This window comes from Symsagittifera roscoffensis, chromosome 6 (assembly GCF_963678635.1).
Source record: "Symsagittifera roscoffensis chromosome 6, txSymRosc1.1, whole genome shotgun sequence".
Classification (NCBI taxonomy): Eukaryota; Metazoa; Xenacoelomorpha; order Acoela; family Convolutidae; genus Symsagittifera; species Symsagittifera roscoffensis.
In genome coordinates this window covers 16,919,378-16,937,377 of record NC_087067.1, presented here as the reverse complement: position 1 = coordinate 16,937,377, position 18,000 = coordinate 16,919,378, and the positions used below count along the sequence as shown (strand labels likewise).

Sequence of the window (18,000 nt, the reverse complement as noted above, 5' to 3'; positions counted from 1 at the left end):
CCTCCCCCCTCTTTAGCCCCCCTCTTAAGCCGAAAAATCCCTTAAGCGCCGGGTGCTAAACCTCTCGAGAGAAAACCGTAGACCTGTTTCCAGGCCTGCTTGAGTAAAAACTGCCTCAAAACAATGGGACTCCGCTTATCCAATTTTACACTTATTTCCTATAATGTAATGTGGATTCTAACGATACCCGTTGTTCGACTTGAGAACACCCCTGTGCGTCCTCTTGTAGTGGTCCTGTGCTGGTTGTCTCTGTTCTGCACTTGACAGCAGAACCACTTTCCCACTCGACTGGTCACCTCTTCCAATCAAGTCTCCTAGTGGTCCGTTTCGATCCTTGTGAACCACTTTCCCACTCGACTGGTCACCCTTTCCAGTCAAGTCTCCTAGTGGTCCGGTTGGGTCGCAATCTATCTGAAAACCCTTAACAACGCCCCCCACTCGGGCACCTTACTGAAGTCACTGGTTTAAATTGCTAGATTGATCGAAACGATCGGTTTTATAAAACAGTATGTGTATACTATTTAATTAATACAAAGGTTTGATCCAACTAATTTGGTATCAAAGTCACTGTCTTTTTTCGTTTTATGGTTTTTGTTCCTTTTTGTATTCTTTTTTGCTCGTGTTTTTGTCCCCCTAGTTGCCCCCCTTCACTCGGTTAGCTAAGCCTCGTTCGGAGAGCGTACCAGGAAGTTTTCTTGAGTTTTCCTAAAAAGCTATCACGGTACAACCGGAAGGTTTACACGTTCCCGCTGAACCGTACCACCGGTACTCTAGAATGGGCATGTAGCCCGGAGCTGTGTCAAGTGGGTTCGACTCCGTAGTCATGATGTCGTAAAAACACCCAGGAGCGCCATAAAAACACTATGTAACATTCGTCTACTGCAGTCACACATGAGGCTTAAGAAAAATAGGCCCTATAACCATTGGCTCAAGAGTCAGGGACACTATCTCTTGTGTTTTTCTACCTCAAGAACGGTCGGAGCCAATTCGGTTCGCTTGCGACATGAGACTGGAACCCGTTACAGCTTAAAGGCCACTACCAAAATACCCCCCCCACTCTAGAAATAAAAACGTCCCCATACTTAGGTCTCGAAATACCCAAAATACATGAACGCCGTTAAAAACCGGGTCGGAACAATCCGCTTAGTTACTTTTTATTAGACAGTGGAACTTTGATCCATTTCAGATGAATCAACCTAAAACTCGCCTTATCTCAACATAACTGTCATAAAATACACTCGAGAAATTTAAGTTGAGAACTCACATGTCGATGCACTTGAGTATGAGGAGTTACTAAAAGATAAGCAGCTCGAGAATCAAATAATATAACTAAATAAGTTTGATGCTAATTAGTTTTAACCACAGAAGTAAGTTCTGTCTCAAGAATCAAAGTTTCTCCATGAACCATCGGGACACTTGAGTTGTCCTCTCTTCCATTGAGTGTTCACTCTGTTCCGTTTGAATAATCGTCCTTTCTCAAGTCTGTGTTCTATTCTCCTGTTTTCGGGATAAGACAGCTCTACCCTCTTATTATTTCGTATCGAGAAATTGCGAATAGCAATTTCCTGCCTTTTTCTTGAGTAGTTTCCCACAATTGTTAATTCGGACGTTCTGATTTTTCACTTTTTGTTTTCAGTTGGTTCGACAAAACTGAGCATGACAGGCTCCACTCGAAATTTTTAAAATTAAAACTTCACTCCAAAATTACGTGTTTCTCAAGGTCAAACCTCCAGACATGACCGACTGGCACACAGTCTACGGCATCTGCTCAAAAAATTGTGCAAATCTTAAATTTGTTCATTTGAATTTTCAAAGTATTATTAGAAAACGGATGCAATTGAAAAAATTTCTTGATGATATGGGCGAAAATACATTTATAGGAATTTCCGAAACGTGGCTTAAAAAAGAAGATAGTGACAATTTATGGAATCTCCACCCTAGAACGCATGCGATGTTCAGATATGATAGGCAATCAGCGGTAAAAAAGTAGAATGATTCCTTCGCTTTTCATGCTGGTTATAAATTGCTCTGCTTCGGGGGAGCAATAATTGTCAATGTTTGAAGTTTGCGGTCATCTTTTGTCACAGCTATTGTTTTTGAGATTGTCATCTTCTGTTGCATTGTTGTGGTGAATTGTTTCAGTATATCGGAAGCACAACTTCGATATGCCTGCACCAGAATTTCAGCTGAATGATAACTTCTCTCGAGAATGGGGGGATGATTTTGATTATTTGGATTTGTTCTGTTTCTTACGTCGATTTGTTTGCTGTTAGCGCATTTCTGAATTTCGTCTTCGTTTCAATCAGCACTTCATGAGTAATTGGTAGCTAAGATTCCGTCAGTTGTTGTCGCCTCATGACGTGGTTTCACACTTGGGGTGCAAAAAAAGCCTTCACAAGGGATCTACTTGAAAAAAGAAGTATATTTTTCTCTTTCAAAACGTAGCAATCAGAAGGCAAAAACATCAACTATATCGCGCGTAGTTTTTTTTTTATTTTTGGTCATAATTTGAGTATTATTTTGGTATTATTTCGTTTCAATAAATCGAATAAACCTGTCAGAGAAAAATAAGCATGTCAATTATTAAAAATTACACTTCGAATTTGAAGATAATTGAAATTATTCGATACAGTTGAACACATCCTATTTTTTTACCTTTAGTTGTTCTAAGGTATGATAGTTTTCTTTTGAATAATTTTAACATTTTTTGTAAGAACTTTCAAGGTGGCCTATTTTTTCGAAACCCTAGCCCTTTTAATGCAGCTTTTTGTGGTTTTAAAAAAATTTACCTTCATGTAATTTTAGCGCATTTTGTTTTTCTCATTTTTTCTATTTTTTTCTACCTATCTCCGGGCCACATATAATTTCATATTTAGATTGCGATGTAATGCAGCATCAGTAGCACAGAACATTCCAATCACATTCAATAATGGGGAAAAAGTGATGTCCACATTCTCTATCTTAAATGTTTTTCCTTAACTAATTAACTCAGCTTGCTTTACCTTATTGAAATAATCAAACTAACTACATGTCAATGAAGAAGGAGAAACAGTTCAGTTACTGTATAAAAGTCTAATCATCAAAACAGTATTTAGAACGAGAATTTTTGAGGAAAAAGTTGTCAACAGTATTACCAACTAGTTTTTGATTTTTTGGGGCTCAAGCGAGTTTACTTACTTATATTGTGCTCAAAACATTGGCTCTTTGTCTTAGTGGATAGTTTAGGGAAAATTGCTGTTTTAATTGCAGGTTTTCGGCTCTCTAATTAGTATATAACATTTCAATTTTTTCCTTTTTGTGTATCGCAATTGATTTAAAGCTCACACTTCGCCTCTGTGTCCAATCTTTGCGCTCGTAGTAAGGCACGCCTATCACATTTTAGGAACATGCAAAATTGCTAAAACAAAAAAAATCAATGCGTGAAAAATTTTCCATCGGCAAAATCACTTTCAACTGTTTCAGCAGATAGAACAATATGCTTTTTACTATTTGCTCATTTTAAAAGAAAAAAAAACGAAAAAATCAGGAAACGCTGAAATTAATTTTTTTAAGAAAATATGGAAGACGGAAAAGTTATTGTCGAAAAACCGCAAATTTTTGTGGAAAGGACACTTGCAATCATCAAACCAGACGCTGTTTCAAGAGCCAATGAAATTGAGGAGATTATTCTCAGATCTGGTTTCACTCTGCTGCAGAAAAGACGAGTTCACTTGACACCAGAACAGGCTAGTGATTTCTATGCAGAACACTACGGCAAAATGTTTTTCCCAAGTCTGGTCGCATTCATGTCAAGCGGTCCCATCGTTGTCTACTCTTTGGGACGGGAGCATGCAATCCAGCACTGGCGGAAGCTAATTGGTCCCACCAAACCGAAGACTGCAAAGGATGTACAACCCGACTGCATTCGAGCTCTCTACGGGACGGACGATACTAGGAACGCGGTTCATGGAAGCGATACTTTTACTTCCGCTGAGAGGGAAATTAGGTTTATGTTCCCAGAGGCAACAATCGAACCTATTCCCGCCGGCCAGTTTGCAAAAGACTACCTCAGCAGGAATGTCAATCCCGTCTTGCTGAAGGTATGCTTGCTTCTTATTCATCATCGTGTAAAATTTTTGAAATGTCATCACATAAGCGAAAGTCATGAAGTAGATTTCCGCATATCTTCTATTCAAAATTTGATGAATTCTCAAAACATATTTTAACAAGGTGTCTTAAAAACCGTAAAATATTGCTGCTACATATTGTTTAACCTTTGATTAGGTTGATGCTACATTCATATATATTTTTTTGGATAATCCGATTCTTTTTCCTAGCTCGTTCGAAGTCTGGTTTTTTTTCACTTAGCGATGAGCTCATAAGTCTGACGAAAACGCTTTAACACCGAACCGCGTTATAGGGCCCATTGTTTAAAGTGAAAAATGTTTACTTTGGAAGATTAGAACAAACTATTCTCCCAACAAGTCAGACTTACCCAAAAAATGTGTTTTAGGGCTTGACGGAGCTGTGCAAAAACAAACCAGAGGACCCGATCACATGGCTTGCCGACTGGTTGCTAGGGAACAACCCAAATAAACCCAATGTCGATGAACCACTTACTCCCAAGGTGTAGATGCCTCGCCAAATTCCACCTCCTTCGTTCCACAGAACTGATGAATTATTGTACATAATCATTGCATGTTACATTCATGTAAAATCAATTAGAAACGGCTCACTACGTTTTTATAGAATAAAGTCAGTTAGAGATGAGTAATTTACATACGCTCACTAGTTATTCTTCATCTTGGTAAGTTTTTTCTCTTTTTTTTTGTATATGAAAATGCAAAACAATCAAAGTGCTTGGTCTTTTTTTTACTCTTATTGGGAAAAAGTTTTGGAAGGAAATGAATTCAAGCAACTGCTGCAAAAAATTGGAATAAAGTCATGTTTTGACAGTTCTTTCATACACTTTCATTTTAAATTCCGACTTCAAGTTCTTAAGATTGGACTTGTAGTCCCATCGGCTTCATTATTCGGACGAAAAATAACCGTACTATAATTGACTGATCGAAATTCGTTTCAAAATAGCAAAAATCGTTTAAATAAGAAAAGCCGGTTGCTGCACAAGCTTAGGTTTTTCCCGCCACTCTTATTCGCTTGTAAAAACTAAAACTGATATTTTCTTCCTATTTGATAGAGGCTAAAAAAAATAATGACTCAGTTGCGATTTTCAGAATGGTTCATTGCAGCTTGCAACACGTGTTTTTCGCTCTCTGCTGTCGTGATGATCAGTTCTTGTTACCTTTTTTGATTGCAACACCAGAAACTTCACTTTTCCGTATAAAAAAATTGTGTTTAATCTTCCTGTCTTTGACCAGAAAACAAACTAACAAAATTTGATCATGCTGATAACTTTCAGATTACATGCTAATTAGTTCCAGTGACGTGTGATCACATTGTTGAATTATGTCATCCTACAAGAGAGAAAGACGGTCCAGTCAATCTTCTGTTCGTTCTCTGGACAGCACTGCATCTGCACTGGGAACCAAAAGTAGCGCCGAGAGTGCATTCTACGAGGAGTGCCGCACTACATACATGTCCATGTTCAAGTCCACAAATGAAAGGATCAACTCGAAACAACAGTTGTACACTCTACTTAACAGATCCGGGAGGTGTCCATCTAAGGTGAGAACGGTTAACAGCTGTGAGCGGCTGTGGCCGAAAGGGTAAGACGTGCGGCTGCGTTTGCTTTCCACGAAACATCAGGTACCACTAATAATTGTCAGAATGGGTCGATTAATATATCATATAAAAGCTCTTTCAGTTGTAATTCGGACGACATTAAAAATTTTAAAGTTTTTTTTTGTCGAGAAAAAACAGTTTTAAATTTTTGATTTTTGACCTAGTTCCGAGCGAAAGAGCAGGCTTGTTTATGCTTAATTTAAGCCGTTATAATAGCTTATTTGTGCCTTATTTTAGTTCTACTCGAGTTTTGCTTTAGTTTTTGGAGTTTTTTAGCGCCATTTTTTAAATCAAAAACTTCAAGAAATTTGAGTTTTTTTTTTGATTTTTTGTCTGGGTGTCCAGTCATTTTTCTAAAAAAACGGTTTTATATTTTGCTTGCTTTTCTCTGACTGCCGAATAAGCCTAAGAAACTAGACTAATTTGGAAAAACTTTTTTTTTGTATTTCTTAAGACTAAGGTCGGGATGTTCTGTGATACTTGCACAGTAGCCAGCTATCCTTGTTCATGTTTATTTATAGTCCTTCCTTGAAAATGCGAAACAAAAAAAAAACTTTTCAAAAATGATTTTTTTTTTGCAAATGAAACTGGTCAATATTCTCTCCCACAATAGTATGAAGCAACTTGTTGGTTATATTTAAAATCCGTCTAGAATTTTTAAAGCTATGAAAGCGCTCATAAAAAATTTAATGCGTATAAATTTGAAATTAATATCTGTATAATAATAAAAAATATATATTTAATATTGTTTTTTTTTTGAAAATTGCGTTCTTTCATTTTCTGTTTTTCTGCAGATTTCAACTGTGGCTTTTATTTGAAATTATTGGTTCAAACTGTTTAATAGAGAGTCCAGGTTGAAAAAGTTAGCTCAAGAACAATAAAAAAGAAGTATTGATCGGCCTACTTACACTTTGTTTTCATTGAGATTTGACGAATAGGCACCGACGAATTGGTTAGCCAGAAGCAAACCAGCTTTAAGTTTTAGCATCAGGAAAATTTTCAGCAAGAAGACCAAAAATTTCAGCAAGAAAAAGAAAAAAAATTCTGAATTTAGCTGTTCTTTTGTGGGCCGTGGAATGAAATGAAAATGTGAAATGAGATTGGCAGTAATTCTCTTTCATCACTTACCCTGGAAGCGTTTTTCTTGACACAAAAAATGGCTTTCATTTAAAATGATTTAGTCAGAATTACGGCTGAAAAGGCATTAAAAATTCAGCTTGATAAAAACAGGTGTTATGAAAAGTGTGGGATTTGGTTTTGTCTTTTTTGAGACGCTTTGGAAATTTATTTTACTTTTTTTCCCAAAAATTTAAAGTTTTCTCAAAAAAGTTTCACGAGTTTCCATAAAACTGGTTCCAATTGAAAGACCGCTCACTCTTTTGTGTGCCTACACGTTCCCCTTTTCTCTTTTTTATTTTACCCCGATTTCTACTGCCTTTGAATAAGTCTGTGAGGGGAATGTTTTACCGATGTTTTTGGATTTTTCATTTTCTCAAAAACGACCTGCTAAATCACAGATTTTGAATTCAATAAAAAGAACGGGTTCAGGGAAGCTCTCCTGCCTGCTTCAGCGGCTACGCCTAAATGTTTATACACAAAATGTTACGGCCCTCGAAAAAGTCAAACACCTGATTTTTGACCGTTTTTTTTGAAACTTTTCGGCTTCTCTCGAAAACTAACTTTCCAAATCTTAGATTTTTGATTCAATCGAATGAGACGGTTGTGTGAAAAGCTCTATTTGCCTATGCGGCCATTTGCCTAAACGTCAAAAGTTGTGGACCTCGGAGAAGACAAAATTGTGATTTTTTGAAAGTTTTTCAAACTTATTGACTTTTCCCATAAAATACCTTTCCAAGTCTGAGATTTTGAGTTGAAAGGAGAACGATTCAGCAGAAGCTCTCCTGCATCAGCGGCTACGTCTAAATTTTCTTATACGAAAAATGATAGCTCTCGGAAAAACTAAATCTTTGTCTCAAAATCTTTTCCTCAAAAACTACTGTCACAAATCTTATATTTTGCTTTCAATCGAAAAAAATGTCAGAAATTGTTAACAAAATTTTACGGCTCCTGGTAATGTCTTGTTTTTAATTTCTCAGACTAAAATTTGAATCGAAATAACAGGCTGTGAGCTTTTGCGGCATAAATAGGCTTTTTTGTCGAAAAAAGGGTCTGTTATAGAAAAAGCGGCGACACCTTACTTTTTCTTTAAAAAATTTAGTTTTTTTTTGGGAGAAGTCCAATTTCTGAAATTGTTACGTCCTTGGGAAAAGTCATATTTTTCACTAATCTCGAAAAACACCCTGCCAATTCTGAGATTTAGACTTCAACTGAAAAACAGGCCATGGGAATCTTCCGAGCATAAATGGCTCCGCAGCTGCTGGTTGAATCGAAAAACAGAGCTGGGGAACTTTGCGGCAAAATCAGCTCCCCCCAGATTTTTGTAGATAAACTGTTATAATCTTAAGACAATGCAAATTTTGGAGGTTTCGATAGTTTTGTGGAAGTTTTCTTTTCTTAAAAGCTTCCCTGCCACTTCTGAAGTTAATGGTTTTAATGACCGAAAATGGTGCATAGATCTTCTCGGCATAACTGGTTTCATCCTATGTTTTGTAGAAAAGATGGTATGGCCTTAGGAAAAATCTATTTTTCGAAATTTTTAACGGTCAAGGAAAGTTTTCCGTTTTTTCTTGAAAACTGCCCTGTGTAATTCGATTTTGGGTTCAATTAAAAAAAAAACAGGTAGTAGTCGTCTTCTCTAAAGAAAGGAAAAATCCCGTGTTTTATTAGAAGGTTTAGGGTAACGTCAAATTTTTGAATCCTTGAAAATTACTCATTTCATCCCGCATCAGTACAGCATATTCTAAAAACTATCAAACAGGTACCTCTAGCTTTAGCTGGGCCCCTAGTTGTGTGAAAGTAATTTCCTGGGGTTTGTAATACCTTAACTTTCCCCTGAGTATAGAAGCCCTAAAAAGTTTTAAATATACGGACTGCCATTCAACTTCCGCCATTCAAGATTTTTGGAAATTAAAAAAAATTAGCCAAATGTAAATATTTTTGAAATTTTTTGCCTTCTCGAACAAATTTATTTTTCTGACTGATAACGATGACCTTGCCCAGCTCAATATGGAGATTTATAAGGGTGGATCAGTTCACAGGGCTCAAATACATTTTATGGAGCTTTATGGATGAAACCAGTTTGTAAGAGACCCTTCTCATCCGCTTCCCCTGCGGCAAATTAGTCTGAGTAGCAAAAATACAGACTGCTGAGTTTGGACCCACGGTGAATTTTTTCTAGTGAAATTTTTTCGAAATCCAAGTCTCAGCTGGAGAGCCCTAAATATGAAGCCAAACTCGAATTGATCAGTGAGTTCCTAGGAACGAAAAAAAAACATTTTGATAATGATTCTTTCGTTACAATCGGAACATTTACTTTTCGGGATATCCTGATTAAATGAGAAGTTTTCTTTTTTCACCATTTTTCATGTTCCGAGGATTTCATACCTTGAATTGTTGTTTATTTCACTTTTCATTTTATCTGTTTTTTTTAGCGTTCTATGTCGAAATACTGGCCTAGTGACACTGAATATCTAATCTACACACACTTCTGCAAGATAATGCGAGAAGAAGCGAGGCAAGATTACAGAAATACGCTCATCTCTCTTTTCCACTCATTTGACCCGAATAACTCAGGGTCACTGTCAAGGGAGACTCTCGAGTCTATTTTGACGTCAACAGGGGAACCATTTTCACCGGCTGAGCTGGACGAATTGTTCAGGTACGCTAATGTTATCCCACTTTTATCTATTCTGAATTATCTATATTAAAGTATTATTTTTTAAAAATGTTTATTTTAAATAGAACTGTTTTATAAATCCGGACCCTTTTTTTCGTCGCAACATAAGTTTGGTATAACGAGGTATGTTTTTGAAACCCGTTTGCTAAAAAATTGTCCTTGATTTGTTCCATCTAATATCCTAAGTGTAATTGGTCCTTAGCTGTTTCAAGTTTTTGCTCAGTAAAATATTGGTTGCATGTTTGCGATTCTTGCACAGCAACCTTAAAATCATCATATGTAATCGTTGCTCATAAACTTTTTCACGTTTTGTTTCTTTGTTTCAGACTTTTCCAACACACTCGTCGACCCGATGATTCGTACGACTACACCAAAATTAGTTCGAAAATCAACGAAACTTGTAGCGAAACCGCTCGTGCTCACAATATAGTCCAACCCTCAATTTCCAACCGACCCAACAGCGCCCGGAAACGCGTGAACGAAAAGATAGTCGAAAAAATGCGCGCCAAAAACGAACCGAAGGACCTTGCTGTGTGGGACCAAATTCCGCAGTTCGGATTTCTGCGTTATGAAGAGAAAGAACTCGTGAGCACTTCGTTCACTCTATCTCTCTCTTCTTCAAGTGCAGTTTACCTCTCAGCCGAACCGAGAAATGTGATCCACGTCCCGAAGAAAGACTTGGACATTCTTCTGGTTTGCATTAAACTGGATAGTTCTGGAAATTTTACACAGAGTGCTTACATTTCGGATTTGTATGACGGACAGACGTTTTCCCTCAAAGTGGATCTACCACCTGGCTCTTATTCAGTAATTCCGTTCACAATGGGCAGCAGGTTCTTGAGACGGAAGACGCAGCCCAAAACTTGCAATTTTATACAAGTAGGTCATCTTACTTATAAGAAATGCCTACTTCTTATATATATTTCCTTTGAGGGATGATTGCGCGATGAAAAACTTTAAATACTCCTCAAAAACCGAGTTTTGGCGGACAAGCACTTTCTTTCAAAAATTTCGGGAACAAATCGGGTCTTTTCAATGTTACAGAAGAGCTTGACAATTTATTGTGATAAATTGTAGCCTAGTATTTGTGATGAATTATTAAATAGTTTCAGAGAAGGCAAATGGCAAACTCAAATACTGAAACCTTTGACTCCATTGGTATAACAAGTAAAAACGCCAACTCGGGAAACACATATTCTGACGGTAACATCTATCCATCTCTACGTTATCGAGATCAAATTCCAATGAACCCAATTTCCAAAACAAGCGGGGGTGCGCAGTGTTAAGTCCATGTGAAGAAACTGATGATATATCGCACAAAATCCAAGCTGCTGTTAAACAGTGAGTGCATTAGTGCCTCAAATTGTTGAACTCTTGAAAAAAAGTTAATTGCCTCCATTCAACAAGCCGTCAATAATGCTGAAGCTGGAATAAAAGAGGACATAATGAAAAATTTTATGTCCCAGGTGAACCATCAAACGAACTATTGTTATTTGAAGACGTTGTCAGAATCGGAAAAGTTATAAAGCTACAATCGGCGCGACAACATACGAATTTCAGGATTGCGAATGAATGAAACCAGGGAAAGCTACGACGAAACAATTGATAAAGTTAATGATAGAAGCGAAAAGATAGGAGCCAACGTGGCAATTAATGAGTTTTCAATTGCACACGGGTTACCGACGCGAAAGAAAAATATTCGAGAAAAACCAGTGATCGGTCGCTTCAATAGAAGAATTGCCAAACTTAAAAACAAGAAAAAGTTGTCTGGGAACGAGCATACAAGTACCATCAGAATATTCGAAGACCTGAGCCTCCCACGATTAAAGTTTATGCAATTGATTCCGAATGATCAAAGAAATCAGTCAAGCTGGTATAAAGAGGGAACCATATTTGTTCAATGGAAGAATGGTCAACGTGTTGATCGTGTAAATGGGCTGTACGAAGGTAGTGAGTTGCTGGGAGACAGCTATAACGATATGATGAGCTGCTTTCAAAACCGAGTTTTTCGGCAAGAGCAAATTGCACCAGAAACCTAATCAACTATTCACGAAATCCTTTGTGTTTTTGAATTTGAAAGTAGCTAATTCCTCAAACAGTAAAGTTGCTAGCGTTTATCGTTCAAATGTAAGATCTCTACATAAACAGTAAGATGAACTGGAAGCATTGATTGTCAACCTTGAATCTCCACCTGATTTATTATGCCTAAGTGAAACCTGGCGTCATGAAGCCGACGATATTAATTGCTACAAGCTCACTGGTTACAACACTATAGTGAGAAAAAATAGGAGAAAGAACGGAGGAGGGATCTTAGTTCAATGTAACGACAATATTACACTCATTGAAAAATAACCGAGCGAGTTAGCAGAAAGTTTGTTAATTCACGCGAAAGATTCCATGAAACTTTTTAAATCCTCGTTGTTAATAATCCGCCGAAAGCCGATAAGTTTTGCTTCCTTGATGAATTAAATAAGACTCTTGAAGCTTTGTCATTCAAAAACTATCCTGTTATAGCCTGCGCCGATTTCAACATTGATATTTTGAAGGCGAGAAATTTTTCCTCAAAATATCATGATGTCATCGAAAGCAATGGCTTTGAACATCTTATCACCAAATCAACGCGAGTTGCAAATACAAGTGAAACTCTTTTAGATCACTTTATTCCTAAAGACTTGAAAGTCAAATCTGCTCAAGTACGAGATAACTTGTCCTTTTCTGATCATTCTCCGATTACTTTAGAATTTTACTCATCACACTTAAAAGACGAAGATACTGAAACTTACTGTGGCACTAGCTTTGTGAAATCGATACTGAGCGTTAACAGGTTTAATCAGGAGATATCTAAAACGATGCAAACAATTAACTATTCAGAATCATTGGATGATTGCTTTAATTAGTCTGCATCAAAATATAATAGAGAGTTAGATCATTTTGCTCCTTTTAGATCATCAAGTTCGACGAAAAGAAAAGCTAAGTGTACATGGATCACTAATTTTATAAAAATATTGATTGTAAAACGGAATTGGCTACATAAAGCATGGTCAAAAACAAATCACCCCCGACTGCAAGATTTGGATTCGAAATTGCTCCGAAGAAAACTGAGATTGAAATTTAAAAAAGTAAAAACAATAATATTAATATAAATTTCAAAAGTGTATTGGTGACTCAAGGCAGGTCTATAAAAGTTTAAATGAAATTAAGGGCATTGAATGTTGCAATAAAGAAAAAATTACCTCAAAAAAACACAAACGGAGAACTAATCCTGTTTCATCTTGACATTGCAAATGAATTCAATAGATTTTTCTCAACTATCGGTTTCAACCTGTCCAGTGAAATACCACATTCTTACTCAGAACAAATCATTGAGAAACCCAATTTTTGTATGCGTGTCATTTCAGAATTGGAAATCGATAAAAAGTATTAAATCCATGCAGAATAAGACAACTACTAGTTTCGATATTATTAGCAATGTCATTGTAACAGCAAGCAGAGTAGCCATTGTACCCGTACTGAAAATTCTAATAGATAAATTGTTTAAATCAGCGTCCTTCCCCAGCTCTTTGGTCAGAGCTGTAGTTCATTCGCTTTATAAAGAAGGATAAAAGCTCATTTTAGAAAATTACTGTCCAAACTAACTTCTCATAAACTGGAGTAAAGTGTTTGAGCGTGCTATGTACAACAGAGTATACGAATACCTGGAATGTTATTACCTAATCTATGTCAATAGTTGAAATTCCAAAAAAATTATAAAACTTTTGATGCAATTGCAGAAGTTACCGAAAAAATACGCCTGCTTAAGAAAAAAGTCATTAAAGGGAGCTGTTTTTCTTGATTTGAAGAAGGCGTTCGATTTACTTGATAAAAAATTTTCTTTTTAATAAATTAGAAATGCTTGGAATAAGTGGACAGACGTTACTATGGTTCAAATGCTACCTTAAAAATTGTAAGCATTAGTGCAAATTGGAAATTCCAGATCTTCTTGGCTGGAAGTAAATTGCGATGTTCCACATGGTTCGGTTTTGGGACCCCTGTTATTCTTCATATATATCAATAATCTACCCAAATTTTGCACTTTGTGTGGAGCTGTTTTATTTGCAGATGATACAAACATTACAAGTTTAAATTACTCGATTGAAATTTTCAATAATGATTCTAAAGCGGTGAACGAATGGATAAATGTTAACAAATTATCACTAAATACGGATAAAACTGTGTATTTAAACTGATCCTCACTTAATGCTTCCAGTTCTCTCTTATACGTGAGTAATTTACATCTAAAAAGCGTTTTGTGCAAATATTTCGGTGCTCATGTTGGTTCTAAGTTATCATTCAATGTTCACATTAATTACGTGCGGAACAAAGTCAGAAAACAATGCGGGATTGTTTCAAAAATTCGTCATAATTTTCTAAAGTCAATTTTACTTCAAAAATCTAAGTCAATTATTAATCCAGTTTTGCCATACGTAATTCTCGTACATGTTTGCACCAGTTATACTCAACTATTGCCACTTTTGATGATACAGAAAATAAAATTGCGCCTAATTCATATAAACGAAATTATGGTAGCATTCGTTCGTATTTTTGTTCTGAAAAAGATTTAACAGTTCATGAGCTCTATGTCTCCGAACTTCTCAAAGTCTCTGAATTAGTCCCTACTATTTGAAAACCCCATTTGGACTTGTTTACTGGTTACTGCCGCAACAGCACCCAACGTCAAAATGGCCTGCATCCAATTCGATTGGTGTCAGGGAGGCTTTAGAGACAAGGTACAGTTAGTAAAAGCAGTAACCGCTAAGTGAACAAGTTTAAGTTTTTAATTTGAACCGAACAAGGGTGCTACGACTAACGAGTTTCTGAAGATTATACATACAAAATCAGAATTTTTTCTTCAATTTTTAGCCAATTTTGTCAAGTTCATTTATTTAAACCTGCTATCTTTAGGTGTATATCGCCAGGAAATTGTTTTACATACCACTAAAAGGGTCCAGTTTATTGAGCGACGTTTTTTTTATAAGAGTTAAAAGCTAAGTTTTTGTGCAAATTTTGTTCTTCAGAAATTGTATTTAGCCTATGTTAATTCCTCTCTCATGCTTTTGTAATTAAGTTTTTTTCGAATGTCTTCGATTTCAGGTCAGCATCCTCCTGCAATCTAAATGGATTCGTTCGCTGTCTTCTCGGAGTTGCTAAATAATTTGTTTAACTTTTATTTGGTTAATATGCCGTTTTGTAACGAGAAAATAATTCTTCTTCTTAATCCATTTTATAACCCAAAAAAGCTGCTCGAAGCTTCAAAAATAAAAACCGAACTCCGACTCTCGTGAAAATCTAAGTTTTTCACTTGTGTTAATGATGTCTCCGTAGCGCTTACCTAAGAAGACCCTTCTTAGCTCTAACTTTGCCCTTCATTTCTTTTTGCTCTATTTATCGGTATCCGCTTTATTCTGATCAACCCTAACATTTTTCTAACGGAGCTTTTGGTGCCACTTTTAACTTATATTCACGGAGCGCAACTTTGTAGTCCTTTTTTAAAGGTCATCTTGCCGTCAAAACCTTATTTCTCACAACGCTAATTTTTCAAAAATAACGCTTTTTTCTCAAATATCTCGGAAGAGCTTAAAGAGTTCCAAATAGGTGATCTGAAGAAAAATCTGCTTAATTTTTTAACAACCTTAGCAGGGTCTATTTACACAGAACAGGTTCCTAACTTTCAAATTTAAATGTCGATACCAATATCTCCTGAGCTAACACTAACCATCAAACCATCAAGGCCCGCAGCGGCCTAGCACAACTTCGCTCTGGTTACTCCTCCATCTTCAACTCATGGATCAACCCCTTTAACCCAACTACCCCAGAGGAAGGTCCTAAATGCTTCAACTTCCCCCACCAATGACACCAACTACCTCTTTTGGTGAGGTGTTCAACCGATATGGAAGAAACGAAAGTTTTTAAAACACTACCTGGATTGATGGCTTAGTGTTTCACCGAAACGGTCGACGATACCGGAAACACCGGCAGACCTAGTTACTGTCATGTGTCCCTTTTTATCCAGAGGCATCCCCGGGGCTTCAGGGGGGGGGGGGGAGGGGGGTTCTGGACGAGACGAAAATGCAACCTTTTTAAGAACCTTCCTAAGGAGTACTGAACAGCTACCAACACACAGCAAATAATTTTCATACAAACAAATGAAATAATGAACTATGAGTCACCCCATTCTATGCGGTACTTGCCCAAAATAAGCGACGCGCTGCCCAAAATAAGCGACGCGCTGCCCAAAATAAGCGACGCGCTGCCCCAAAGTAGGCAGGAACAACAACATCAAACATTTTTGTGACGGAAAATTGCCAAAGCTAGGGGAAAATTTCAGGGCCATTTGGAATTGCGTACCTCTATTTCTAAATGTTCTAGCAAATTATTGATTTTCCTAGTTTTTCTAGGGACGCCATAGTTATTCGAAACTCAGGTGGGTTGTCATACTGATAGATTCTCGCTAAATTCAGTGTTACGTTTGTGCTCCAACTCCGTAGAATAGTTTCATTTCCTTTTAGAAGGACGACGACAGCAGTCCGGGTGAGTTGTCGGAGGAGTGTAAGGAGGCGATTGAGACCCTGTTTGAACTAGTGGATGTGGACGGAGATGGAGCCATCAGTCGAAGTGAGCTGGACATGTTCCAGATGTGCTGCACTGGCGAGAAGTTCTCATCAGAAGACTGGCAGGTTGTCTCAGTAAGTCACTTCAGTTCATATTTTCTTCTAGAACTCATTTTCTTAATGTGTGTAAAGATGAAAATTTGATCAGAATTTAACATGAGTGTATGAAAAATATTCCAACTGAATGAAATTTATCATCAATTTGGCGAGTTTTTGTTGCCTTTTGCTAAAATAATGGCTTCAATAGCGTAAATATTAGTGAAATGAGAAAGTATTCATGAAAAACGTATTTCGGAAACAGCCTCCCTGTATATCTTATGAGAGTACAAAATTATGTAATTTTATGTGTTTAGGAAATGTGGGAGACTGTGGATGACTGTATCACTCAGAGTGGCTTCAAGGACATGAACAAAATGGAGGCGAAGGAAGATGAGGAGGGTCTGTGGAACAGCTTCACCAAGATGGGCTTCAACCACGCCCTCCAATTGGACCATTGTTGTCCAATCAAATTGAATCTGCATGCAGAGAAGGGTGACGTCATGACAGTCAGTTAGTAGGGGATCCTGAATTCCAACTGGTTACCATAGGACATTTATTTTATCGGCATTGGGATAGTAATCGACAATGTTTGAAACATACTTCAGATTATTGAAAGATACTTACACCACTGGATTCAGCATTAGGTGGGATAGTACTTCTTTGGGGTTTGATCCCATCGTAGCTTTAGAGTATTCTATTTTTGCGAATCAGTTTTGAATTATAAAATGTGTTTTTTTTTGGCGAGCGGTTTGGTTTCCCTTCAAAATGACCATATGTTGTAATCTTTAGTGACATTTTAAAAGTTTGCCTTAAATTGAATATGGTAAAATAGTCTCAAGGGAACCAATAGGGTGATAATGGTGTCTAATTTTTGGGAGGGCATGAAGGGGTGGGTCCACCATCCTGTCCTCCCCCTCACCCCAAGTCAGCCACTGACCTCATCGCCGCAAAAATCTACAAACTGTTTTCAAGTCTTGATAGTTTGTTGCAGTTTTATTACAGTTGTGTTTTTTCATTTTATCAGAGGTTCAAGCAAAGAACATCAGCTTCAAGCAGATTGAGTCTCTTCTGTTTGACCTCACTCAAAAGTCTTCAGACAAGGCAGCCAAAGGAGTCATCCGGACCAAGACTATCGAAGATGTGCACGTGACCACATTCAAGCAAGGCCAGATGGGTTTTATCAGTGTCCAGAACAGTGGGAAAAGTTCCAGGTGATGATCCGATTGTTTTTTGTTTGGATGGCTTAAAACTTATTGATTATGCTATATTCGAATATCAGATTTGAAAAAAAAAGGAAAAAAAGTGCCACGGTGTCGATAAAAATTGGTTGGAATACCTTTGTTTTGGATTTTTTTTTGGTAACTTAAGTGATTGGAACTTTCTCTGCTATTTCCACGTCGATGAGTTTTTCTTTTTGTTCTGCGAATCATCTCATTTTACATCAAATTTTAAGCAATCTTTCATCATTAAAATCGTTATACAAAAATTTTAGGCATTTTTTTAAACATAAAATTCATTTTAGGCAAGTGAGACTTGATTTGTCGAAGAGTTCCAACGTAAATCTTGGGTCTGAGTTCAAAGACATTGTCATTGGTGCCCAGAGCAAGAAGGTAGTCCAACTATTAGTACCACCGGATCCATCCAAAGAGATTGTAGTCAAAATGGCCGCTGAAATTCGATCCTGATGACTGTCAAAATTGTCTTCAAAACTTTAAATCTGAAATTGGATAATTACTTACTATTTGTAAAAACAAATAAACTTAATTGCTTTTCGAAAGAACAAGATATTCCACCTGA

General features: G+C 37.0%; 2 protein-coding genes across 2 annotated transcripts in view; both read left to right on the top strand.

Annotated features, from left to right (window-relative positions):
• The window catches only part of LOC134847741 (nucleoside diphosphate kinase homolog 5-like), a 98,769-nt gene extending 94,050 nt beyond the window's left edge, over positions 1-4,719 (top strand). Inside the window, exons 2-4 of the mRNA XM_063864939.1 lie at positions 2,649-2,671; positions 3,553-4,079; positions 4,493-4,719. Of these exons, the coding sequence (XP_063721009.1) occupies positions 3,558-4,079; positions 4,493-4,612 (642 nt within the window). The 5' untranslated portion in view covers positions 2,649-2,671; positions 3,553-3,557 and the 3' untranslated portion in view covers positions 4,613-4,719. The remainder of the gene's footprint in view (positions 1-2,648; positions 2,672-3,552; positions 4,080-4,492) is intronic.
• A 683-nt stretch (positions 4,720-5,402) lies between these two features.
• Positions 5,403-18,000, top strand: LOC134848311 (EF-hand calcium-binding domain-containing protein 7-like). Its single transcript, XM_063865709.1, has 7 exons — positions 5,403-5,664; positions 9,273-9,499; positions 9,844-10,396; positions 16,063-16,239; positions 16,518-16,713; positions 17,228-17,414; positions 17,726-18,000. The coding sequence occupies exons 1-7, from the start codon at positions 5,446-5,448 to the stop codon at positions 17,886-17,888; spliced, it is 1,722 nt and encodes a 573-aa protein (XP_063721779.1). The 5' UTR covers positions 5,403-5,445; the 3' UTR covers positions 17,889-18,000.